The 21,976-nt window shown below is 41.2% G+C and overlaps 1 protein-coding gene across 2 annotated transcripts in view; it reads right to left on the reverse strand.

Moving 5' to 3' along the window:
• Positions 1–21,976, reverse strand: part of LOC142160400 (formin-H-like) — a 228,848-nt gene that overhangs the window by 69,646 nt on the left and 137,226 nt on the right. For both annotated transcript variants that reach the window (XM_075215301.1, XM_075215300.1), the window contains 4 exons: positions 20,358–20,469; positions 19,144–19,234; positions 12,118–12,204; positions 10,899–11,051 (listed from right to left, as the gene is read on the reverse strand). In XM_075215301.1, coding sequence (XP_075071402.1) covers positions 10,899–11,051; positions 12,118–12,204; positions 19,144–19,234; positions 20,358–20,469 — 443 coding nt within the window. The remainder of the gene's footprint in view (positions 1–10,898; positions 11,052–12,117; positions 12,205–19,143; positions 19,235–20,357; positions 20,470–21,976) is intronic.

Here is a 21,976-nt window from a genome sequence, read left to right on the forward strand (position 1 = left end):
GAGCAAAGGCCCTGATACAACCCAATGGAAACTGAGGGTGTTTAAAGAGCAGAGAAAGTGGGGAAGGATAGGGGGCCAGTTCACATTGTTTATTCAATTTGTCCCATGTCTCCAAGGTAAAGCGAATGGAGGGGGTGGTGTAGGCTTAGGCTGAATCCAAGGTAAAAAAAACTCACTGCCAAGTCTGGGGACATCGCTTCTTCAATATCTCCCCATTTTTTAACCCCTAACGGTGTTAGCCAAGAGATAAGGTGGCTCAGTTGTGTGGCATGGTAGTATTTATCACATAAGGAAGGCCTAAGTCTCCGTTGTGTTTAGATTTAGCTAGACAGGGCCTGCTACATCTAGGTTTTTTACTGTTCCACACAAATTTGCCACAAAGAGACTGGAGAGAACACAGAAAGGAGTCTGGGACTTTAACAGGTAGGGTTTTAAATAAATACAGCAACCTAGGTAAGACGTTCACTTTAATGGTATTGATTCTCCCAAAGTATGAGATGAGGAGGGAACTCCAGGTATGTAGATCTTGATAAGGGATAGTAAGACAGTAATGGGGGATAATTGGCCTGGAAGAGAGCATCATAAGAATTTGTGAGGAAAACACCAAGGTAGCGGATTGCCTGAGCGTGCCATTGGAAATCAAAATTAAGCTCCAATAGTTTCTTAGTGTGGGACAGAAGATGTAAGGCAAGTGCCTCTGATTTGGAGTTACTCACTTAATCTCCGGACAGAAAACCAAAATCTTGCAATTCCATAAATAGGATAGGGAGAGAAGTCTGGGGTGAGGACTAGGTTAAGAGGACATCATCTGCAAAGAGAGAAATCTTATATTGTCTACTTTTAACCTGGATTCCCTTCACATCCGAGTTCAGTCAGATCCGGGAAGCAAGTGGTTCAAAACATAGTGCATAAATGAGAGGGGAGAAAGGGCAACCTTGTCTTGTCCCATTGCTAATATCAAACACAGAAGAACTCAAGCCATTTGTTGAAACCGAGGAGCACGGAGTATGGTATAGAGCTTGAATACCTTGAAGAATGTTGAAAAAAATCCAAAGGTTTGGAGGGTTTGAAACATGAATGGCCAGGAGAGCCGGTGAAAAGCTTTCTCGGCATATTGCACTAAAATCACTAAGGGGATTCTTGACTGGCTGATGTAGGAAATCAAGTCTATCATCATCCTAGTATTATCAAGGGCTTGTCTAGTAGGAAAAAATACAACCTGGTCTGGGTCAATAAGTTGCGTAAATTGATTGTTCAACCTGTTTGCTACAATTTTAACGAGCAGCCTGATGTCCGTGTTTAATAGAGAAATGGGGAGGTAGTTAGCACAGAGTGTGGGGTCTTTATTGAGTTTGGGTTTAACTATGATAGTAGAACGGGTAGAGTCCTGGTGAAACTTCCCTTCATGTAAAACAGAGTTAAAAGTGGAGAGCAAGTGCGGTAACAGAATGTGCGAAAAAGTCCTATAATATGACATACTGAAACCATCAGGACCAGGAGCCTTAGAGGCTTTCTGGGCCTTGAGGGAATCTTTAAGCTCTTCCTTAGTAATATTCTCATTTAGTTTGGAATTTAATGTCCTATTTAGTTTTGGTAGTTTGCAAGTATTTAGGTACTGCTGTATGACGATTATGTAGTATATCTAATGACTGATTGCTATTTTATGTTGAATTCATGTATGACAATGTGAATATTTTATGTAACCTCTCAAAGTATGCTTTGCTAACTGACCTAAGTGACCTGTGCAAGTGACCAAGAGTCTTTTGAACCTTGCCAGGCCCGGGATAGATAAGCATCTAGGAGGACTTTGAAGCCCTTAAAGTTGTAAACCATCTAGCCACTCAAGCAGAGCAGAGGTGAGAGATTCATTAACGTGCCAACATATATCTTAGTGATAGATAATTTACTTCGAAAGCTCGGTGTCATTTTGGGAATCAATTTGAAAATGTATTTGCTAAGGTGAGGGTGAAGAGCCTGTAAGAAGGGTTTAAAATCTTCTGCTTTAGACATTACTATGTGCATTTTCATATGGGGGTCTATCAAGACTGAAATGTCTCATATTTCTCAATTGTGTTCCCTCACACACATCAATCTTAACTAGTAAGTAATGACTCTGGTTTTCTTTCCTATTTTGTTTCTGAAACTTATTTGTGCAACTTATTGTATGTATTGTAATTAACTTTTTGCAACTAAGCCTTGGAAACATTTTTTTGATTAAAATAAATTATATCTAGCGTATTCTCAGTGATTCTTTGTGAACTTACGAAGCCCATGGAGGCTCATGCTACATGTGTATGTGATTTAAGTGTGAAACGTTAATAAGTGGATTTGGTGAACGTAAGGACACACCAGCTGTTCTGATTGCTGTATCTGAGACAGGCTGGGCATTCGTTACATGCTGTATAACTGCTAGTGTATGTGGTGAGGGGGGCCCACCGCCATTTAGATTGTAAAGGGACTTGTAAAATCAGTGGAAGGAGTCGTTGATAACTGACGGGTCATAGTTAAGTGTTCCCTTCTTGTCTCTTACTGCCATAATAGCTTGTTTAGCTTTCAGCTTGTTTGCGAGCATGGTATCTGAATTATTGTCACTTTCGTAGAATTTTTGGTTGAGCCAATGAAGGGTCTGTTCAGTTTTTTATGCCAGTAGCGATTGAATTTCTCCTCTAACTGATAGGAGTTGTTTACAAACTGGTTCCGAATGGTTCTGTTTATGTTTGTGTTTGAGTTGCTGCAGTTGGGCATTGAGAGAGTTTAACTTTAGTGTCTGTTGTTTCTTGCGGAAGGAAGAATATTTAATAATGGCCCCCTCTGATGACTGGTTTATGTGCTTCCCACACGGTGGGTAGGGGAGATTCAGGTGTTAGGTTAAAGTCAAAATATTCTTGGAGTTGGGATGACATCTAGGGGTAAATGTATCAATCTCCAGTTTTGTCAACTCGCGGGAGTTTGGCGAGATGACAGCTTAAATTTAAAGCGGTGCTGCCTTGTAAAGGAAAACTTCCCTTTACAAGGCAGCGCCACTTTAAATTTTGTTTAGTCTCCATGATGATCTACCCCTAGCGTTGTTCAGAAGATCAAACAAAGCCTTAAACACTGAGTGGTCGGACCGAGGGTTAGGAAGTATAACAGTGTAAGTGAGTAGTTGGATAGCTTTACTACATCCCATTATCATGTCAGTTCTGAAGTAGGATTTATGAGGATGCAAATAAAAAGTATAATCCCAAGATAAAAGGTTGTGAGCCCCCCAAGAGTCAAATAGACCAGCCCCAGCCATATGTTTGAGTAATGCGTTAGAGTGTGTGATAGGGGGGAGGTGTGCCTCGAGCCCGATGTGTCCAGTTCAGCTGACAATATAGTGTTAAAGTCCACACCAATCAGAAAGATGCCACTTTGGATTTTATTTAATTCCAGGTAGAATTTGTTAAAAAAGCTAATCTGCCCTAAATTGGGAGCGAACAATTCGCTAAAGTAACCATTTGGTGTCCTACCTGACCCACCAATATAATGAAGTGGCCCTCACGGTCCAGAGTAGAGGCAGTAAGCTGGAATGGAACTGAATTCTTAATGGCGACCCCACCCCTCTTGGTGGACAGGGAGACATATTCCACGGTGGGGAATCTGCTAGAGGACAAGGAAGGGTGGTCGCCCTGTTTAAAGTGTGTTTCCTGCAAAAAAAGCTAAATCTGCATTAAAGTTTTTAATGGATCTATGTAACAGTGATCGTTTCTGGGGAGTATTAAGCCCTTTGACATTAAGGGATACAAAAGTAAAGGACATGGTTCCACACACTAGTACTAGGTAGCATTCAAGAAATCAGCAGAGAACAAAAAAGACAAACGGTGCTATGAGTGCAAAGAAAAGAAAGGGGGGAGGGACAGAGGGTGGATTGGGGTAAAGGGGTAGGAGTGGATAGTGGTCAACTAGCTTCCTCAATAAAAGAGGAAAGGAGTGGCCACTGAGGTTGAGCCCACAGGGGGATCGGGAAGTCAGTCTGTTTTGGTTGGTGCAGACCAAGTGGGCTCAGAAGCTGGGAAAACAAATCTGTGAATCTATAACAAAAACTGGAACGAAAGGATGTGGATTATATAATCCCCTCACTCCTAATTCCCAAGGTGTAGGGGGACAAGACTGGGAAAGCAAACACAAGACGGCCCACCCAGAAACACAAAATATGATTTGGCAGAAATCTCATGTGGTGAAACAGTGGAACAACTAAACAAATGTAAGTATACAAAGAACAATAGAAGATACAAGTTTCCGTGTTACTCGAGATGTAGAAGGGTTACGAAATCCCGGGACCAGCCTCCAGGTGCCCCGGACATCGTCTAAAAATAAAATGGACTGACAAGCAGTAGGTAAGCAGGCCGGAGCACCTGGAAGGTCGAGGGGGAATTTCTTCATTTAATACTGAAAGTGACTGCAAATAGAGAAAAAGTTATTGTATCACAGGCGTATGCAAAGAAGTGCAACAAGTAGGTATAAGCACAAAACATGTATAACAAGGTATATATCAAAGAAACGTGAGATGCAGTAAATAAATTGGCAACACAATTTATCTAAGGAGGAATTCGCTTAGCGTTAATGCCAGTTCAGGAGAAGCATGTCAGGGATGCAACATCTCAGGTCATGGCTCCAAGGTGAGTGCTAGAGGGTTATAGGAACTCAGGTCCCATCAAGAAGGGCCATATTCTTCAAAGGGGACTTAAATAAAGAGAAGGCAAGAGTGGGTATCAGGGTTGACTGGCCAGTTCCGGTGCAGTGCGGCCCAGGTCAAGTTTCTGTAGCAGTTGGCGCCCCCCCGCTTCTACAATCAGTTGAAAAGGAAATCCCCACTTATATTTATAGCCATGTTCTCGTGGGGTCCTTGTGACTTCCCTGAGTTCTCTGCGCTTCATAATCGCAGGGTCCTGAAAGATTTGAACCTTCTTCAAAGAATATAGAGGATGAGTTCCTGCTGGCTGTAACTATGCTGTTTTTAATTTTAAAAGATGGAGACTTGAGGACAACATCCCTAAGAGGCTCAGAGTATTTAGGTCTGGGGCACAAGGCCCTGTGGTCACATTCAATCTGGATATCTTGATCAGAGAGCTCGGGGACCAGATATGGAGATAGGCAAACCAAATACGGCTCTAGCTGTTGCTGGTCCACTGCCTCATGAATATTGCAGATTCAAAGATTATTCTGGTATTCTCTGTTCTTGAGATCCTCTGCTTTATCATTAAAGGATGCCAGCTCTCTGTGAAGATAGTTAATATCCTGCGTCGCTTCACGCAGCGTTTTAGTTTTTGAATCCACTTTATTTTCAATAGATGCAGTACGTTTAGTGAAATTTCTCCACGGAGGTCTGCTGACAGTTCTTTAGGAGATGTAAAGAAGATGTGCTCTAGTTTCCTAGAGTCACGACTGAATTTGGTAATGAAGGGAATTCGAATGGGTTCTGATTGTCTATCTTTCTTGGTGAAAAGGTTTTCCCAGTCTATGTCTATGTCTTTAACAGCATTAAATGCATGTTCCATACTATCATGGTCATATCATGGTCATAGTTCCTCTCTAGGAAACGGTCTCTAAGTATATTAGCTTATGTTTCATACTGTTCAGGTTTTGAACAGTTCCGCCACAACCTTGTAAATTGACCCTTTGGGGTGTTTTGGATTCAATTTTTGTGGTGACAGCTGATGGAAGGAATATAGGAGTTGGAATCTACCTCTTTGAAAAATGTCTTTGTTTCAATTTGGTTGCTCTCAATGTAGATTTCTAGATCAAGAAATTGGACCATTTGGGCACTGGTGTTGACTATAAAGTGCAGATTAAGGTCATTTTGATTGATGTACTCTAGGAACAGGTCCAGCTCGCTCTTAGGGCCTGTCCAGATAAAGAGTACATCATGTATGAAACGAAGCTGAGGCAAAATATTTTAGGCAAATGGGTTGTTCTTCCTTACACTCACAGACCATCTATATTCCTGAGGATGCCTAAGGCGAAACGCGTTGTATATATATGCTATATACCTGTTTTCATATGATCTCCATACATGTCCCAATCGGAGCTTACGAGGAAACAGCATGCGCGGATCGGAAGAAGATGCGGCCGCGGCTAGTTCGTCACCTTGACTACCATTTCATCGTTCAACTGCGGCGGCACAGGCGGAAGGGACTTTGAAAGAGGAACATCGCTATAGCCTTATACAGGGTACGTTTCTGCTTCATGTAACGTCCTGGTACCGCTCCACTCAGATTGATTAGAGCTGCCTTTTACTCAAACAAATGGGCGGAGGAAGCGCCCTTGATACCGATTTCCTATTGACTTTACTGAAATCTATTCTGCATTCTGGACATTCTCACCTTTTATTACTTTGTTTTATACATCTATTGGTTGATCTATCCAGAGACTGGAATATTGAAGATCAGTTACCGGCCCCTGGCAAAATTTGGAGTGACCTGCTGATGTTTAATGCATCACCTAAATCAGACTGACATTTCTATCTTGATATCCTTAATTAGAGGATTTTTACCTCAATACATACACCGATCTTAGTACCCAAAGACTGCGTTTTTGGACCTATTGTGGATACTTGTTATTTTTTATTGATTACTGTGCGATATGTATGACATGTGATATGTTTTGCCACTGGTAAGAAGGTATAATAATTTCTGGTACAGGTTGCAACCTTTTTTACACAATATCACATTTATATTTATACCTGCAATAAAATTGTAAATTTTGGATATATGTTATCTATATTGCATAAGTACTTCTTACTGCTTACCAGTGTGCCAAGGGAACCATCTCCTTCACGTAGTCTGACTACCCTGCTTGTGTACCGACCCAGCAAACATCTGACTACTCGCTGGATATCTACTCGGTTATGGGGCTTTACAGAATACCACCAGTATTGTTACACCGCTTTGCTGGAGTTCCTGGTTGGTTCGGCCGTTCGGCGCAGGTAGGCTGAAAGTGTGTAGGCAGAAGGGAACATCACCATCCGGGCCGTAGATGGAGTAGACCCAAGGTCCGCCGCAGCATTGAATTGGGGTCTTTATGTTTTTGAGAAAAGTCCCCTGGTATCTCCAGAGCTTTCTTTCCAATCTCTTCGAGAGAGAAATAAATTGTTGACTGGGTATGTGGGTGTAGAAGCCCCAAAAAATCACACAGGTCCAGGAGCAGATCAGAGACACATTTGCCTACAATGGCCACCCAGCCATGCCCTTCCAATGGAAGAATTTTTATTGAGCATATTTATGAGAGTTTGAGGAGATTTTGTAAGGTCAGTATGGTGTCGGCTTTTATACACTTACAGCACCTGGCATGGCCAGAAAGCATTAGTTGCCAGAGGCCAATACCTTATGGGTGCACAAAGTGTCAGGCTTTGGTTTTGGTTACAGGCACTGCCACAGGGATAGGGTTTACCCAGTTGTTGTAAGGTTGTGCATTTGGGTGGAAAATGTCCACCATTTGATTCATATTGAGAGGGTGGGTGATCTTCACTGTAATATGATTAGAATTGGTTCTAAATGAAGCTGTTTATGATTTCTCATTAATCATATGTTTCTCAAATTAATGCAGCTGACCTCTTATTTTGCCAAACTCTTGTGACTGTGTCTTTATTTAATGATAAGGTTCATGATGGTTTCAGAGAGTCATGTCATGGTAGAACCTCAACCGTTTTATGCTGTTTTATATACCCGTCAATAACAAGGGTATATTTTAACAATTTTTTATATATTGTACAGTAACTGTAAAAAGTACACACCCCTTTGAAGTTTTTCACATTTTCATTTCATATTCATATAATAAAATAGCTTTTTATTCAGCAATTCTTATCACTGAACAAAACAAAACCCTGCAACTAAAAAATATAATATATATATATATATATATATATATATATATATATATATATATATATGTATGTATATATATATTTTTTTTTTAATTCATCAATTACAATGTGGGGTAGTTGATGATTATACTGATTCAGGTTAGTTTGGCAATTTAGCCTCAAAGAAATCCTAACCCATTCTTCCACCAAACTTTGCTTCTGGTATGTAAAGCATGTTACATAGATTAAGGAGACATTTTTATAGCACCGGTTGAAAAGAAAGGTTCTCATCAGAAAGAATATCACTTTCAATAATCTTGGTTGCTTCATAAGCAACAGCAAGCCATCAATAACTATATAATTGAGTATTCCAGGCTACTGTATAGGGCCTTCTAACATTCTAAGCAATGTGGGATCATTGGAGGACTTATGTCTGCTGCTTTTGCCATTTAAAGAAAATAATGATCTTAGTCTTGTGTGTTTTCAATTATTCTTGAAGAATGTGCTGTGGCCAATGCCATTAAAACCAAGCCAAGCCTGGAAACCAAATAAACAGGGTCCTCCAGGCTTGAGCACTCCGATCAGGTAAAAAAATCCCAGAGATCTCAGATTTGGTTTGGAATTTTAACCAAAGGTCTGCCCTTCACAGAAACTGAATTCTATTTTGATTTGTGTTTGTGGTCATTTGCAGTGGCCATTTGAAGTGACTTAAATTTCAGTGCCTGTATCTTCCTTTGTTGGAATTCTTCTATGTCACTTTTTCAAGAAGTCTGATTTTCTCCATGTCGGTAATTATAGCAGTCTCCATTTTCATGTTGTTCTAACTGTTGTCACAATTATGCTTGTCGCACACTCGTACCACACCTACCTACGGGCCCTGTCAGCCAGAAGCAGAGGCACCTCAAGCTTCAAACACCACCAGCCTTCTGGCATCAAACCAAGAAGACTCGCCCATTCAGGGCATTCCGAACCAACCGTACTAGGTTTGATACTACAATTGACCTAACCCAAAAAGCCTCTAGAATACTCTGGTCGATTCCCATATGTGTGTGTTATGGCTAAGTTCCCTATTAATTGAGGGTATCCATTACCTCACAAACTAGAGCTAGTATGAAAAAAACACTTACATTTTTTAATTCAGCAACCACAAAATACCCAAAATTATTTCAAATATCCTTAGCTACAATTTTTTTTTTATGTTTGACTGTGTTATTTACGTTTCAAATTTATATACATTCCATATTTATATTCTTGGTTCTTCTGGACTGCCTCCACCGCAAGTCTTGGGTAGTCCCTATTACCCTAGAGTTGCACAAGGTGAGGGTTCCAGTCCCACCAGCACTGCATTTTCAGGTCACTTACGGGCCTTGTCCCCCAGAAGCACAGGCACCTCTGACTCCAAGCACCGCCGGCCTTCTGGCATCATCCCAAGGAGAAATGCCCATTTAGGGCATCCATACTCAGTCATATACTACACTGGAGCTTAGCAAAAAGAATGAATTGAGATTGACATTCCAATCTCAAACTGGACATGGTAACTGGATGTAGATGTACATGGTAACTGGCAAATATATCAGAGTTTCGTTGTTTGATTCACAAGGGCAACATTGCGGTACATATCTACTTTACTCGTAGCATATAAGTAAAACAATGTTTCTGGAAGCTCTGCTCTTGGCAAACGATGCATGCTTTACCCATCGAGAAGTGTAGTTATTAGTCTTTGACGTTTTTAGTATGAGTGCAGGTCGCCTTTGTCTATTAAAATCAACATTTATTTATATAGTGACAGAAAATTATGTAGCGATATATAATTGGTTATCTACTTGTATAACTATTTACTAATACCTCTTTCTTTTTTTCTTTCTTTTCATTTTTTTTGTTTAATTTATCTAATGGGATTGCTTCAGTTGGTGGCATGGCAGGTGACCTTCGCTAAATGTTGAAAATGCCCAGAAAAAAAACATCACATGCAAACACCATTTGTTCCCACTTAATACAGATGGCACTTCCACACACAAGATTACTTTTGTTAGAAAAAAGTTAAATTTAAAATAAAATAAATCTAATTGTTTTTTGGGTTCTGCTGCTAATAGTCATATAGCAAAAGCAAACTATTTTATCTCCGCTAAATATATTAGTTAGTTCAGAATGATATCTAACTCAGTCTAAATACTAGTACTATATAAATTAAATGCATTAATACCAACCATTAGCCACTGCTCCATCTAAACTCTCTGACAGACTGACATTAAAAACAATTGATCAGCAAACTATTCTAGCTGACTGATCCCTAAATAACTGCTTTACAATAATCCCAACTATTCATTTGTTTTCTATGTCCCTCTTTCACCCTGAATGCTATTCTCAGAGCAGAGCACCGCAGCTAACATGCTCCCAACACACAGTCCATTCAAAAATGGCACATGAGAAAACAAGGGAGGGCTATATATATATATATATATATATATATATATATATATATATATATATATATATATATATATATACACAGTATATAAGATATAAACTCTCAACTCTCAAGTGTTGCATCAATATTTTCCCTGAGATTACGTTTTGCCTAGTTTTGTGATCTGAAATTGGCCCACGAGACCGAGTTAAGACTTTCACTTGCTCGGAGCCCTAAATCTCGTATCTGTTGGATGTCTATGAATCCAGACCGCTCATCTCTAATATAAATAAACCTATACCCACAAAATTGCAATGTTGCGTGCTACTTTAGTAAGCATCAATACAGAATGAATGCCATGTGGCCCTGTGGTTAGAAATGGTGGCTGAGCAAATGTACAAAGTATTTAGAAAGCAGCATAAATCTTGACAGTAGCAAATAGCAGACTTTGATTTTACATAATTTATGAATTAAATGTACAGCTACAAGGAAAATAGGATAATTCATAATGCAGCATCAGATAAATGGCTTAAAGGAATGCCAGATATGTGCTACAGATAGAGTAGAGGAACACTTTGTGAATGACACTAAACATTTAATTACAAATACATGCTTATTACATTCTCAAATAGAGATATAGGGATAAAGGCTGTAAACTATAATACTCACTTTTGTAAGGGAGGATAACTGGAACCCCTTGGCTTTACCTTTGCTGGAGTTTTCATTTAGGCAGTTGCCCATAGCCAAGATGTAGCTCAGGACTGCCAGAAAAGATGGGCTATTCAGCAGTTGGTTACATGCTTTGATCGTCTGCGACAGGAGCTGCAGGCACACAGTCCATTAAGTTTTATCCTTCATAGATTAAAAAGTTAGGCTGATTTATTTTTACACAATATAAGGTAAGCTGGAGAACAGGTGCAAACTCCCAATTCCTGTTACAGGAAATATATAATAATATATCATTACAGTGGAAGCAATGTGTGGATTTATGGTTTAAGGGATGTAAGGCAAGCTTTAATTGATGTTATATAACTTCAGTGGGTGGGGCTTATTCTACAATGATCAGTGCCATAAAATATCAAAGGCAGCATGATTTCAATTGTCTCCCAAACAGAAAATTGGGAAAAAATAAGCCGGGAACCTCACCCACCCTGCCCATATCCATGGACCCCTTTCCATATCACTGGACCCCTTTAGTATTGCTCACACCTCTCAGTATTCTAGGATATGCACCATTGCCTACCCACAATTGTAACAGAACTGCCCCCACCAATCTTCACTATCTCTCTCTGTGTTATAAACCACCATAAGCTGCCTGTTACATGCAGACTATGAACCCCAATTCATTTTTCTGAAGTTCACTACAGATATAAGAGAAACTATTGGTGCATAATGTTACAACCAACACATAAACATGATCGGGTGGTAAGTTTATAATAACCAGGAGAGAAAGGGGTGCTTAGTGTGAGCAGGACTAGGCAGGAATTGGGCGTAGAGCGTTGCTGTAATAATATGGTTGGATATCACTGCTGAAATAGTATGTGTTGGGTCACTGCTAGCACATGCAATCTGACTGGACTACAAATCCCTGGGTTTAGTTAATTCCAGCCTGCCCTTATATTGTCCAACCCATTTCCTGTTGCACACCCTTGATAAGCCCAACCTTCCAAGCCACTATTTGAATTTACAAAGGAGACACAGGCATCACTGTAAGCAAATATATATAGTGAATTATATCTAATGAGCAGGGTGGACACCCAGTAATCAACTATGGATGTTGAGGAGAAATAATGTGGGAGCTCGAAGAAAAACTGTGGATCCAAGTGATATTTTTTAATTTTTAATTTTTTTATTTTGTAAATAAGTGTCACTTTGTGGTTTAACTTACTGGCTGCAGGTCTTTCATATATGTAGGTAGCTCTCGTATTGCAAGTAAAGTGTCAAGCCTGGGGCACAAGTCAGGGATTTTACACATCTTTAATAAACAGATAGAGAGAGAGATTAGTGAATGAATTAAATAGATCACAACCAAAAAGTATGTACAGTCTAAAGATTATGAGGTTTTCGGAATTATTCAAAAGTTAACTCTCAACTCATTTGCTACATAGATGGTTTCTGTCTGCTTTAACATTGAATTACCCATTTGTGGCTGTGTAGTGAATAAGACTTTCCTGACAAATATACAGTAATGTCACACGGAGCTATAAATCCAACATTTTGTGGCTAAACAAAAAAGGTTTTTAATCCTTCCCAATTTTCATCTGTGCCAATTCTGGGTTCCTCTATGTGAACATTTTCCAGCTCTACACAGACAGCGGTGGAGAGAAAAACAAGGTTTTTAATGCCAAAAGTGCTCCCCATCTAATTCATATATACTTACTTCCAGATTTATTGACACAATCATAGAATCGCAAGTTTGGCAGAAATTTGTTTGCCAAATTGCTTGTCTCGCAATGTTATTGTTATTTTTTGTAAATTTAACAAAATATTGTTTTTAGTGGTCCTGTTTCCAAACTAAGACTTAGTAAATCTTTGCTGAAAACATGAAAAAAGTCATACTTTTTAATGGTAGATTATTTTAGTCTAAGTAAACAAATATATGGCATCACTTCCATTGAAAAGCATGGTGTTCCTCTTTTCCATTCCATAAAAATACATCGAGCTACGAATCTTCTGCCAGGTTAAAGAAAGATCTTTTTATCCATCAGATTTTACCGCAAAAATGAAATCTTCTTTTGTTAAGGTGGCTTCAGCTTCCTCATTTCTAACAAGTTATAGGCTATATAATTCTCTTGTTGACCTTTGCAACACAATTTACTTCCATATTTTTTCTAAGAGATAATCATATAATTGTTAAACACATTCAGACCTTTTCTGAGAATTGCATTGTTTAGTAACACCTGGATGTCTAAAAGCATCAGAAAGAACAATGATGTTAATTCATCTATCGAGTCATTTATGTCTCTCTAGTTCACAGATGTACTTTTTTCTTTTCTGTAGAGTAAAATTAAATCACTCAAGTGACAACAATTGCAATGAATAGTGAACCTGTGTCATGCTACTTACCTTTGTCTGCTTTTATCTCTCTAGTACATATGGTGCCACCAAATATGTAACTTCATTTGTGTACCTTTTGTTTTATGCACTTCAGCTAAAGTTCAACTTAACAGGCTGATTGTGACAACCCACAGAGCACTAACAATGTATTTTAACAATAGCTGCACAGTGAAATACTGCACTTCAAAAAATTAAAATAAAGTCACTTGAGCAATATAAGCAATCAGTTCATAAAGACACATCTAACTAAGAGTAAGGTATACCCCATTTCCCCTCATGACAACTGAATACTTTTGGCATGGAATCAACAAGATTTTGAAAATGTGTCAGTTTATGGATACTGGTCAATGTTAATAGCGTTCCATTGGTGTTGGCGATTATCTTGTGCTTCCATCTTATCCCACAGATACTTTCTTGGATTGAGATCTGGTGACTGGGGAGGATACTGCATTTCAGTCATTTCACTCAAATGTTCTTGGAATAATTCTGCAGTGTAAGGAGTCTGCCTAAAAAGCATCCACTTAGCAAATGTTCCACCCTATATTCAACTATTACCATCTACAGTACATCACTGTGAGCATTCTAGCAGCTTATTTTATTCTAAAATATCCTTACTTGAGCAAGTCAGATGTTATGTTCAATTACGTAGTACAGTGGCTGTACACAAATGCTTTTATAAAAGGTGAGACCTAGCATTCAAACACTGCCTATTATATTAAAACACTACTATTGGCAACTTTCTGATTTGGATTTTCAATTATTGACCATGGCTATTGCTCCACTTTGCTTATTTGCTTTCAGTATGCTTGTTATTGACCAAGTTCAAGTTTGACCTGTTCACTTTTGTTTTTATGGTTCCTATCTATCCTACTAACAAACACTTTGGGCTTGTGTGAAAGTCCTATGGACAACTGGGAAATACTAACAAACATATCAAGCTCTATAAAGGAAATGGGCTACTGTAGGTGAAGAACACCCTAGGTTGGTCTTCAATGGGTTGTGAAAAAGACATGATAGCTTCTTAACCAAATGGATCTATACCTTTAGATAGGTATAGTGCAGGAATCGGCGCTCAAGGTGTGACAGTATTGGAAAATAAACCAAAGTTCAGTGGAAAATATAAGTCATAAATAAATGGATCTTTCAAGATTCTGGATAGTCCTCTTGGACCAAGGTTATAAGTCCAGTCTTGTATATATGTAAAAGACAGAAAACAGAGAAATCAGAGGACTAGTGTGTATATGCGATAGCCCATCACCATAATCACCACACCAAAAGATCAATAAAATAGCTTATCTGCATAAACTGCTCTTATTCAAAGGCAGGAACCGTTTAGCTGTGTAGCAACTTCCAGAATAATAATATAACCAGCTTCCCCGGTATCATGATGTTTCTCCAGAAATCTGCATAATCAGCACATCTGTATGTCTGTTCCTCAATCATACACCAGTCACAAAACCTCTCGGGTCTCTGGTGTCTGCAGTCGCCACACTGTCAGCTCGTGTATTCCGCTGGTTTGAATGTAAATATCCGGATGCGGATATTTACATTATATTACATTATATTATTATTCTGGAAGTTGCTACACAGCTAAACGGTTCCTGCCTTTGAATAAGAGCAGTTTATGCAGCTATTTTATTGATCTTTTGGTGTGGTGATTATGGTGATGGGCTATCACATATACACACTAGTCCTCTGATTTCTCTGTTTTCTGTATTTATCTCTATTTGCATTTCTTATTTACTTATTTACTGTATTTAATTATTTCTATTTGCTTCTCTTATTTACTGTATTTAATTATAATTTAATTATTTCTATTTGCATTTCTTAATCTATTCCAACAGCATTTTATTTCTCCCTTGGTACTACTCTGCTCTCCGTCTATTGGCCTTTCTTGTCTCTTTGTTCCCCGTTCACGCCTCTCTGTCTCATTTAACACGGCTTGCCTTGCCTAGCCTCTTTGCCACACCTCTCCCCACCGTCATTGTCATTGTTGGCTATTACTTTATTTAACTCACTTATCTCAATTCCTCTTGTCTACCTTCTGACTCCCCCTGTCCTCCTCTCCCGCCCCTCTGCTTCAGACGATTCTTCGGTCCCCCCTACTTCTTCCACTCCTCCCCCACCCCTCCCTCACCTCACCATGCCTCCCTGTTCACTTGCCATACCCATACTCTCACCTCGCCCAACTTCACGCTCCTGTCCCCGCACTCCCCCGCGCACCGCTAACCTTGCCAACCTTATCCCCATCTCCCCTCTCCCCTCCCTCCCTTTCTCCTGTGCCCTCTGGAATGCTAGATCCGTCCGCAACAAACTCCCCTCTATCCATGACCTCTTCTTATCTAACTCTCTTAACCTTCTTGCCATTACCGAAACCTGGCTCACCGATTCCGACACTGCCTCCCCTGCCGCTCTCTCCTATGGCGGCCTCTCCTTCACCCACTCCGCCAGACCTGGAGACCGCCCAGGCGGAGGAGTGGGCATTCTCCTATCCTCCACCTGTACTTTCAGACTCATTCCTCCTGAACCCTCCCTCTCCTTCTCCTCTTTTGAAGTCCACTCTATCCGTCTCTTCTACCCCATCCATCTCCGCGTCTCTGTCATATACCGCCCCCCTGGGCCCTCCTCCCTTTTCCTTGACAACTTTGCTGCCTGGCTCCCACACCACCTCTCCTCTGACATCCCCTCCATTATCCTTGGCGACTTCAATATCCCTATTGACAACCCCACCGACCCTGCTTCCGTCAAACTCCTTGCCCTTTCTTCCTCCCTTGGCCTCTCCCAATGGACCTCCTCTTCTACCCACTGCCTTGGTCACTCCATTGACCTTGTCTTCTCCCACCGTTGCAGTCTGTCCGACTTCTCTATCTCCCCCTTTCCACTCTCGGACCACCATCTCCTCTCATTCTCTCTCTCCTCTACTCCTGCACCCCTCCCCCCACCCAAATCTACCCGGTCCAGGCGCGATCTCGACACCCTTGATCCTGCTATTCTATCCTCTTCTCTCTAAACTCTCCTCTCTCCCCTTTCCACCCTGTCCTGCCCTAATCAGACGGCCTCCCTCTATAACCAAACCCTCTCCTCCGCCCTTGATGCGGTTGCCCCTGCCCAGCCCATCCACCTTCGCTGCTCCAATCCCCAACCCTGGCACTCCAAACTTACCCGTTTCCTCCAAAAATGCTCTCGTACTGCCGAACGCCACTGGAGAAAATCTCGCTCCCTGGCTGATTTCCTCCACTTCAAGTTTATCCTCTCCTCCTACTGCTCTGCCCTCTCGCTCGCTAAGCAATCCTTCTTTAAATCCCTCATCTCCTCCCAGTCCTCCAACCCCCACCGCCTCTTCGCTACCTTTAACACTCTCCTGTCTCCCCCACCTCCCCCCCTCCCTTCCTCCTTATCTGCCACTGACTTCACCTCCTTTTTCTCCTCTAAAATCGCGGCCATCAGACTTGAAATCTCCTCCTCCACCCACTCTTCCGCCACGCCCCCTCTCGCCCTTCCTCCCCCCTCCACTCTCCCCCCCTCTCCCCCCAGCCACCAACTCCTTCTCTCCTTCCGCCCCACCTCGGGTGAGGAAGTCCACTCTCTCATTTCTTCTTCCCCCCCTTCTACCTGCCCCCAGGACCCCATCCCTTCTCACCTTCTTCGCTCCCTTTCCACCTCCACCTGCTTCCACCTCGCTCACCTCTTTAATCTGTCCCTCTCCACCGGCATCTTCCCGCCTTTAAACATGCTCTCGTCTCACCCATTCTCAAGAAACCCAATCTTGACCCCACCTCACTCTCTAATTACCGCCCCATTTCCCTTCTCCCATTGCCTCCAAAATACTCGAGAGACTTGTCTGCAACCGTCTCTCCACCTACCTCTCTGAACACTCCCTCCTTGACCCTCTCCAATCAGGCTTCCGCCCCCTCCATTCCACTGAAACTGCCCTGGCTCAAGTTACGAACGATCTCCTCTCGGCTAAAGCCATGGGCCACTACTCCCTCCTGATTCTCCTCGACCACTCAGCGGCCTTTGACATCATTGACCACCCCCTCCTGCTTCACACCCTTCAGTCCATTGGCCTCTCCGGTACCGTCCTCTCCTGGTTCACCTCTTACCTTGCCGACCGTTCCTACTCTGTTTCCACCTCTAATTCTCTCTCCCATTCTTCCTCCCTTCCAGTCGAGGTCCCTCAGGGCTCTGTCCTTGGACCCTTACTATTCTCACTATACACCTCTTCTCTGGGTGCACTCATCAGCTCCTTCGGCCTCAAGTACCACCTTTATGCTGATGACACTCAACTCTACCTTTCCTCTCCTGATCTCTCTCCCTCCCTTCTTTCCAGAGTATCCGCATGCCTCTCTGCCATCTCCTCCTGGATGTCCTCTAGATTTCTTAAACTCAATCTTGCTAAAACTGAACTCATTGTCTTTCCTCCCTCTCGTACCTCCTTCCCCTCTGACCTCTCCATCACTGTTGACAACTCATCTATCTCCCCTGTTCCCCAACTCCGCTGCCTAGGTGTCATCCTCGACTCCTCTCTCTCCTTTGCCCCTCACATTCACTCTCTCGCCAAATCCTGCCGTTTCCAGCTTCGCAACATTGCCCGCATTCGGCCCTTCCTCTCCCAGGATGGCACCAAATCTCTCGTCCACTCTCTGATTATCTCCCGCTTGGACTACTGCAACCTTCTCCTTATCGGCCTCCCCCTCTCTCATCTCGCTCCCCTTAGATCTGTACTTAACGCCGCTGCTAGGCTTATTTTCCTCTCTCGCCGTTCCACCTCTGTATCCCCACTCTACTAAGCCCTTCACTGGCTCCCCTTCCCCTACAGAATCCTTTGCAAGCTCCTCACTCTGACTTACAAGGCCCTCGCCAACTCCACTGCTCCCTACATCTCTAACCTTATCTCTATTCACACTCCCTCCCGCTCACTGCGATCGTCCAACGATCGTCGCCTCTCTTCCCCTCTGATTACCTCCTCTCACGCACGTATCCAAGACTTCTCCCGCGCCGCTCCCCTCCATTGGAACAAGCTCCCCCGCTCCATCAGAACTTCCCCTAATCTGTCCTCTTTCAAACGAACATTAAAAACCCACCTTTTCCTTAAAGCCTTCCAGTCTCATGCCTAAACTCCCATCGGTCGGCTACCTATGTTTCTCATCCCTTCTTCCCTTCTCCCCCTTCCTCCCGTCTCTCCGTCTCATCCATGTGTCTGTCTGTCTTCCCCTCCCTTTAGATTGTTCGCTCCTTTGAGCAGGGCTCTCCTACCTTCTGTTTCCATCACTTTTAACTGCGCTCTCCAGATACTCAGCTCACCTCCTCTCAGTCCCTCTGCCCTCTGTCTCCTCTCACTTCTCTCCGCTCCCCTCAGTGACTCTCAACCTGTCATCTGTGCCCACCCTCTTGGGCCATAGTTATCTGCCTGTACTCACTTTTCCCCTCCCTCCCTCTCTTTCATGCTGTGCCTGAGCCCCCAGAGTTATAGTGCTTACTGTTACTTGTACTGTGCTGTTTCACCTTGTACTGTGCCATTGTTTGTCCTTGTATGGCGCTACGGATACTTTGTGGCGCCCTATAAATAAAAATTAATAATAATAATAATAATAATAGATGGGGCATTTTCTGGAGCATGCTCTCACGCCAAGTTCAGTTTTTTAAACCTTTTATCTTGCCTAGTCTCTCTTTGAACTGCAGACACGATCCATTGGCACCTGTCTAATTACTTTATATCAGCATTGTCCACATATTCTCTATTTCACTGTTGGCAGAATTTTCATGTTCACTATTCCGCAATCCACCCATTGAAATGATAATAGATAAAAGAGAAAGTAACATATATGTACACATACACACATAATCACATTTTTACCTGCAGCATGAACTGGTCCACAATGTGTAATTCTGAGGGGCAGCCTTTATAATTTAGATACATTTTGATATCTTTTACAGTTGGAACATATCTATAACAGAAGACAGCAAAATCATTTTTATAAAAGATAATCTAATCATCTATGATCATGCTATGGCTTATTTTTACTTTATTTTCTCTAAATGTTTAGTAGAACATAGAAGATTAAGATAAGTAGTTTATGTTAAGGATGCTTATCTATAAGCATAAATGTAAACTGCATGGATATTTGCTTTGAAAATGTAGATTGTGTGTTACAGACATGCTGGTTTCCTGCTGCAGTTCAAAAGAAAATGTTAGTTAAGTAACAAGAATAGATGGCCACAACTTCATATAATATAGCAGCCACACTAATGAATGAAGGAGACAATCCCCAAACAGCAAATCAGAAATGGCTAGATAGTGCAGATGATGATGATCATCATCATCATCTTTACATCTCCTTATACCAACCCTCCAGCACCAAAAAAAGATACACCTACATCTCCTGACAGGTGAATCCATGTCTCTATCCAGGTCTACTTCTGTAATAATGTGAACATGCCCTTACTTTACGTGTCCTACACTTGGCTGCCCTTTCCAATCCCCATTCTGCTTCTCTAATACTAAGGAGTCATGTGGAAGATGAGCTGAAAACTGAAAACAGACATATGTGGATGTTTGTTTGGTGCACATATACAGTACAGAAATATGTATTTTATGCAAATAAAGTATGTCCAACTCTACATAAGCTCCCATGTCTTCAAGTGGAACTACACCTGCTGGGCATGTGCTCTAACGAGTCCATGCTGACCATGTATCACATTGATGTGGTAGACCAATATCTACTTGAAGGCACATTTAGTTGACAGTATATGCAAATAGCCTAATTAGATCATTTTTTACACTAACCTGGTGGGTCTAATCATCAGTTCCGTTTTACCATGCTAGTGAGATCCTGTCGGCCGGTAGAATACTAAACTTTGGATTGACTTTGAGGTGAAAAAACATTTAATCATTAAAGGGGAAGAAAATCCTCAGTTGTATCACAATATATAATGCGATTGATCAGGTATCTCAGGGCCCGCCTGAAGAGATCATCCTAGGATGGGTTCTGATCATTATGTGAATGACAAGGCTTTCCTACTCCTTTTAATGTGGGGGGGAACTTTTTTTCCAACTATAACAGCACTTACCTTCTGAGGTTTGTCAGATGTTTATCGGATAACCCACCATCACATTCCCGTACAATTAATAGCTTCTCTTTCAGCTGCTCAGGTTTCATGTGAAAACTTTTTAGAACTATACCTATTAAAAGAGTTATTTGATTATAACAAACAAAAATAATACATTATAGTTCGTGTGAACTAATCTATTACTGAACATGTTTACAACCTATTAATTATATTTAGAAACTTCACAGTACAACATAGGGATTTTAGTCACCGTGGACTATGACTGTACATACAGTAGGGAAGTATTACTCTAAAAGCTAAGTGTGCTTATATATTAGAGATGTGCGCTGACCCTCGTGTTTCATTTTCAAAACTGGTGTTATTTGTAAACCGCGTTCGTATTTCGACTTTGCTACCGGTATTGCAAAAAAACGCAAAAAGTTATGGTTTCAAATATGGATTTAATTAAAATTGTAAAAAATAGGTAAAGTAATGTCATGCTGAGCTGTTTTTGCTTCAATATTACTATTTATAGCATTAATATTATTTTCCAGTCGTTTACAGTCTATTTTCTAATGACCCCTTAACAACTGTCACAATTATTACCAATTTTGGACAAAGTCTGCAGTGAGCTGTCTTAATGATGGGTTTTATTAGTGTTGATATCTCCCTTTCATTGCACACAAACCTCCTTAGCAAGTTCAAACTTACTATTATAATTGAATAAATAACCACATGGACACCAATGTAAATTTGGCAAAAGGTCACGGTTTTTATTTAAACAAAAATGGTGGTGAGAGAGCAATGCAAGTAAGCTAACAACTAATAGCAAAACCAAACAGTCTAAGGTCAAACTGCCTTTTTCAGTACTTTACCATTTATTCTCTACCATCATCTACATTTATTTCACTGCGGACCGATACTAACATTTGTACAACTGTCTGCTTCTAGAGAGATGAACGCGCTAAGTGCCTTTGACAGCTGAGAGCTTGACAAGTGAAAGTCTTCAAGTGTTCAATGCGTACGCGCACTCCTTTATATCTTACTCAGGTTTCAAAAGAAAAAGCAAGAGCAGTCCCCCACATTTTTGGGGTTGTCAGAGGTTGCAGATACGGAAAACGATTGTCAACAGTAAGGATCTATACCACTCCTTAAGTACATTTGCATTAGACTCTTTTTATTGCAAACTTCTGTAACGGCAAGCTTAGAAGACATTTGTAAGGAGGAGGATAGAGGAGTTTTTTGTTTTTTTTTCAATATTTGGCACTCAAAGTGCTTTTTGGGTGTCCCCCATTATTTTGCCTAAATATTTCTGGCTGTCAAAATTACTATCTGTCAGCAGTATGTACCAAATAATTTTTAGCACTCCCCAGTGCTTTTGGGGTGTCCCCCATAATTGTGCATAAATATTTCTGGCTGTCAAAATAACTATCTGTCAGCAGTATCTTACCAAATAATTTTTAGCACTACAAGTTCTTTGGGCTCAGAATGGATTCAAAGCAGTCCACATATGATCAGAATGAGCAACCAGGTTCTGTCACCAGTCCTGATGTTAGTGTTCCCAGTACGTCATCTGGGCAAGGCGATGTCAAACTACACAGTGTTTCAAAATCAGTCCAAAAAACAAAAACAAAAAGAAA

This window comes from Mixophyes fleayi, chromosome 6 (assembly GCF_038048845.1).
Source record: "Mixophyes fleayi isolate aMixFle1 chromosome 6, aMixFle1.hap1, whole genome shotgun sequence".
Lineage (NCBI taxonomy): Eukaryota > Metazoa > Chordata > Amphibia > Anura > Limnodynastidae > Mixophyes > Mixophyes fleayi.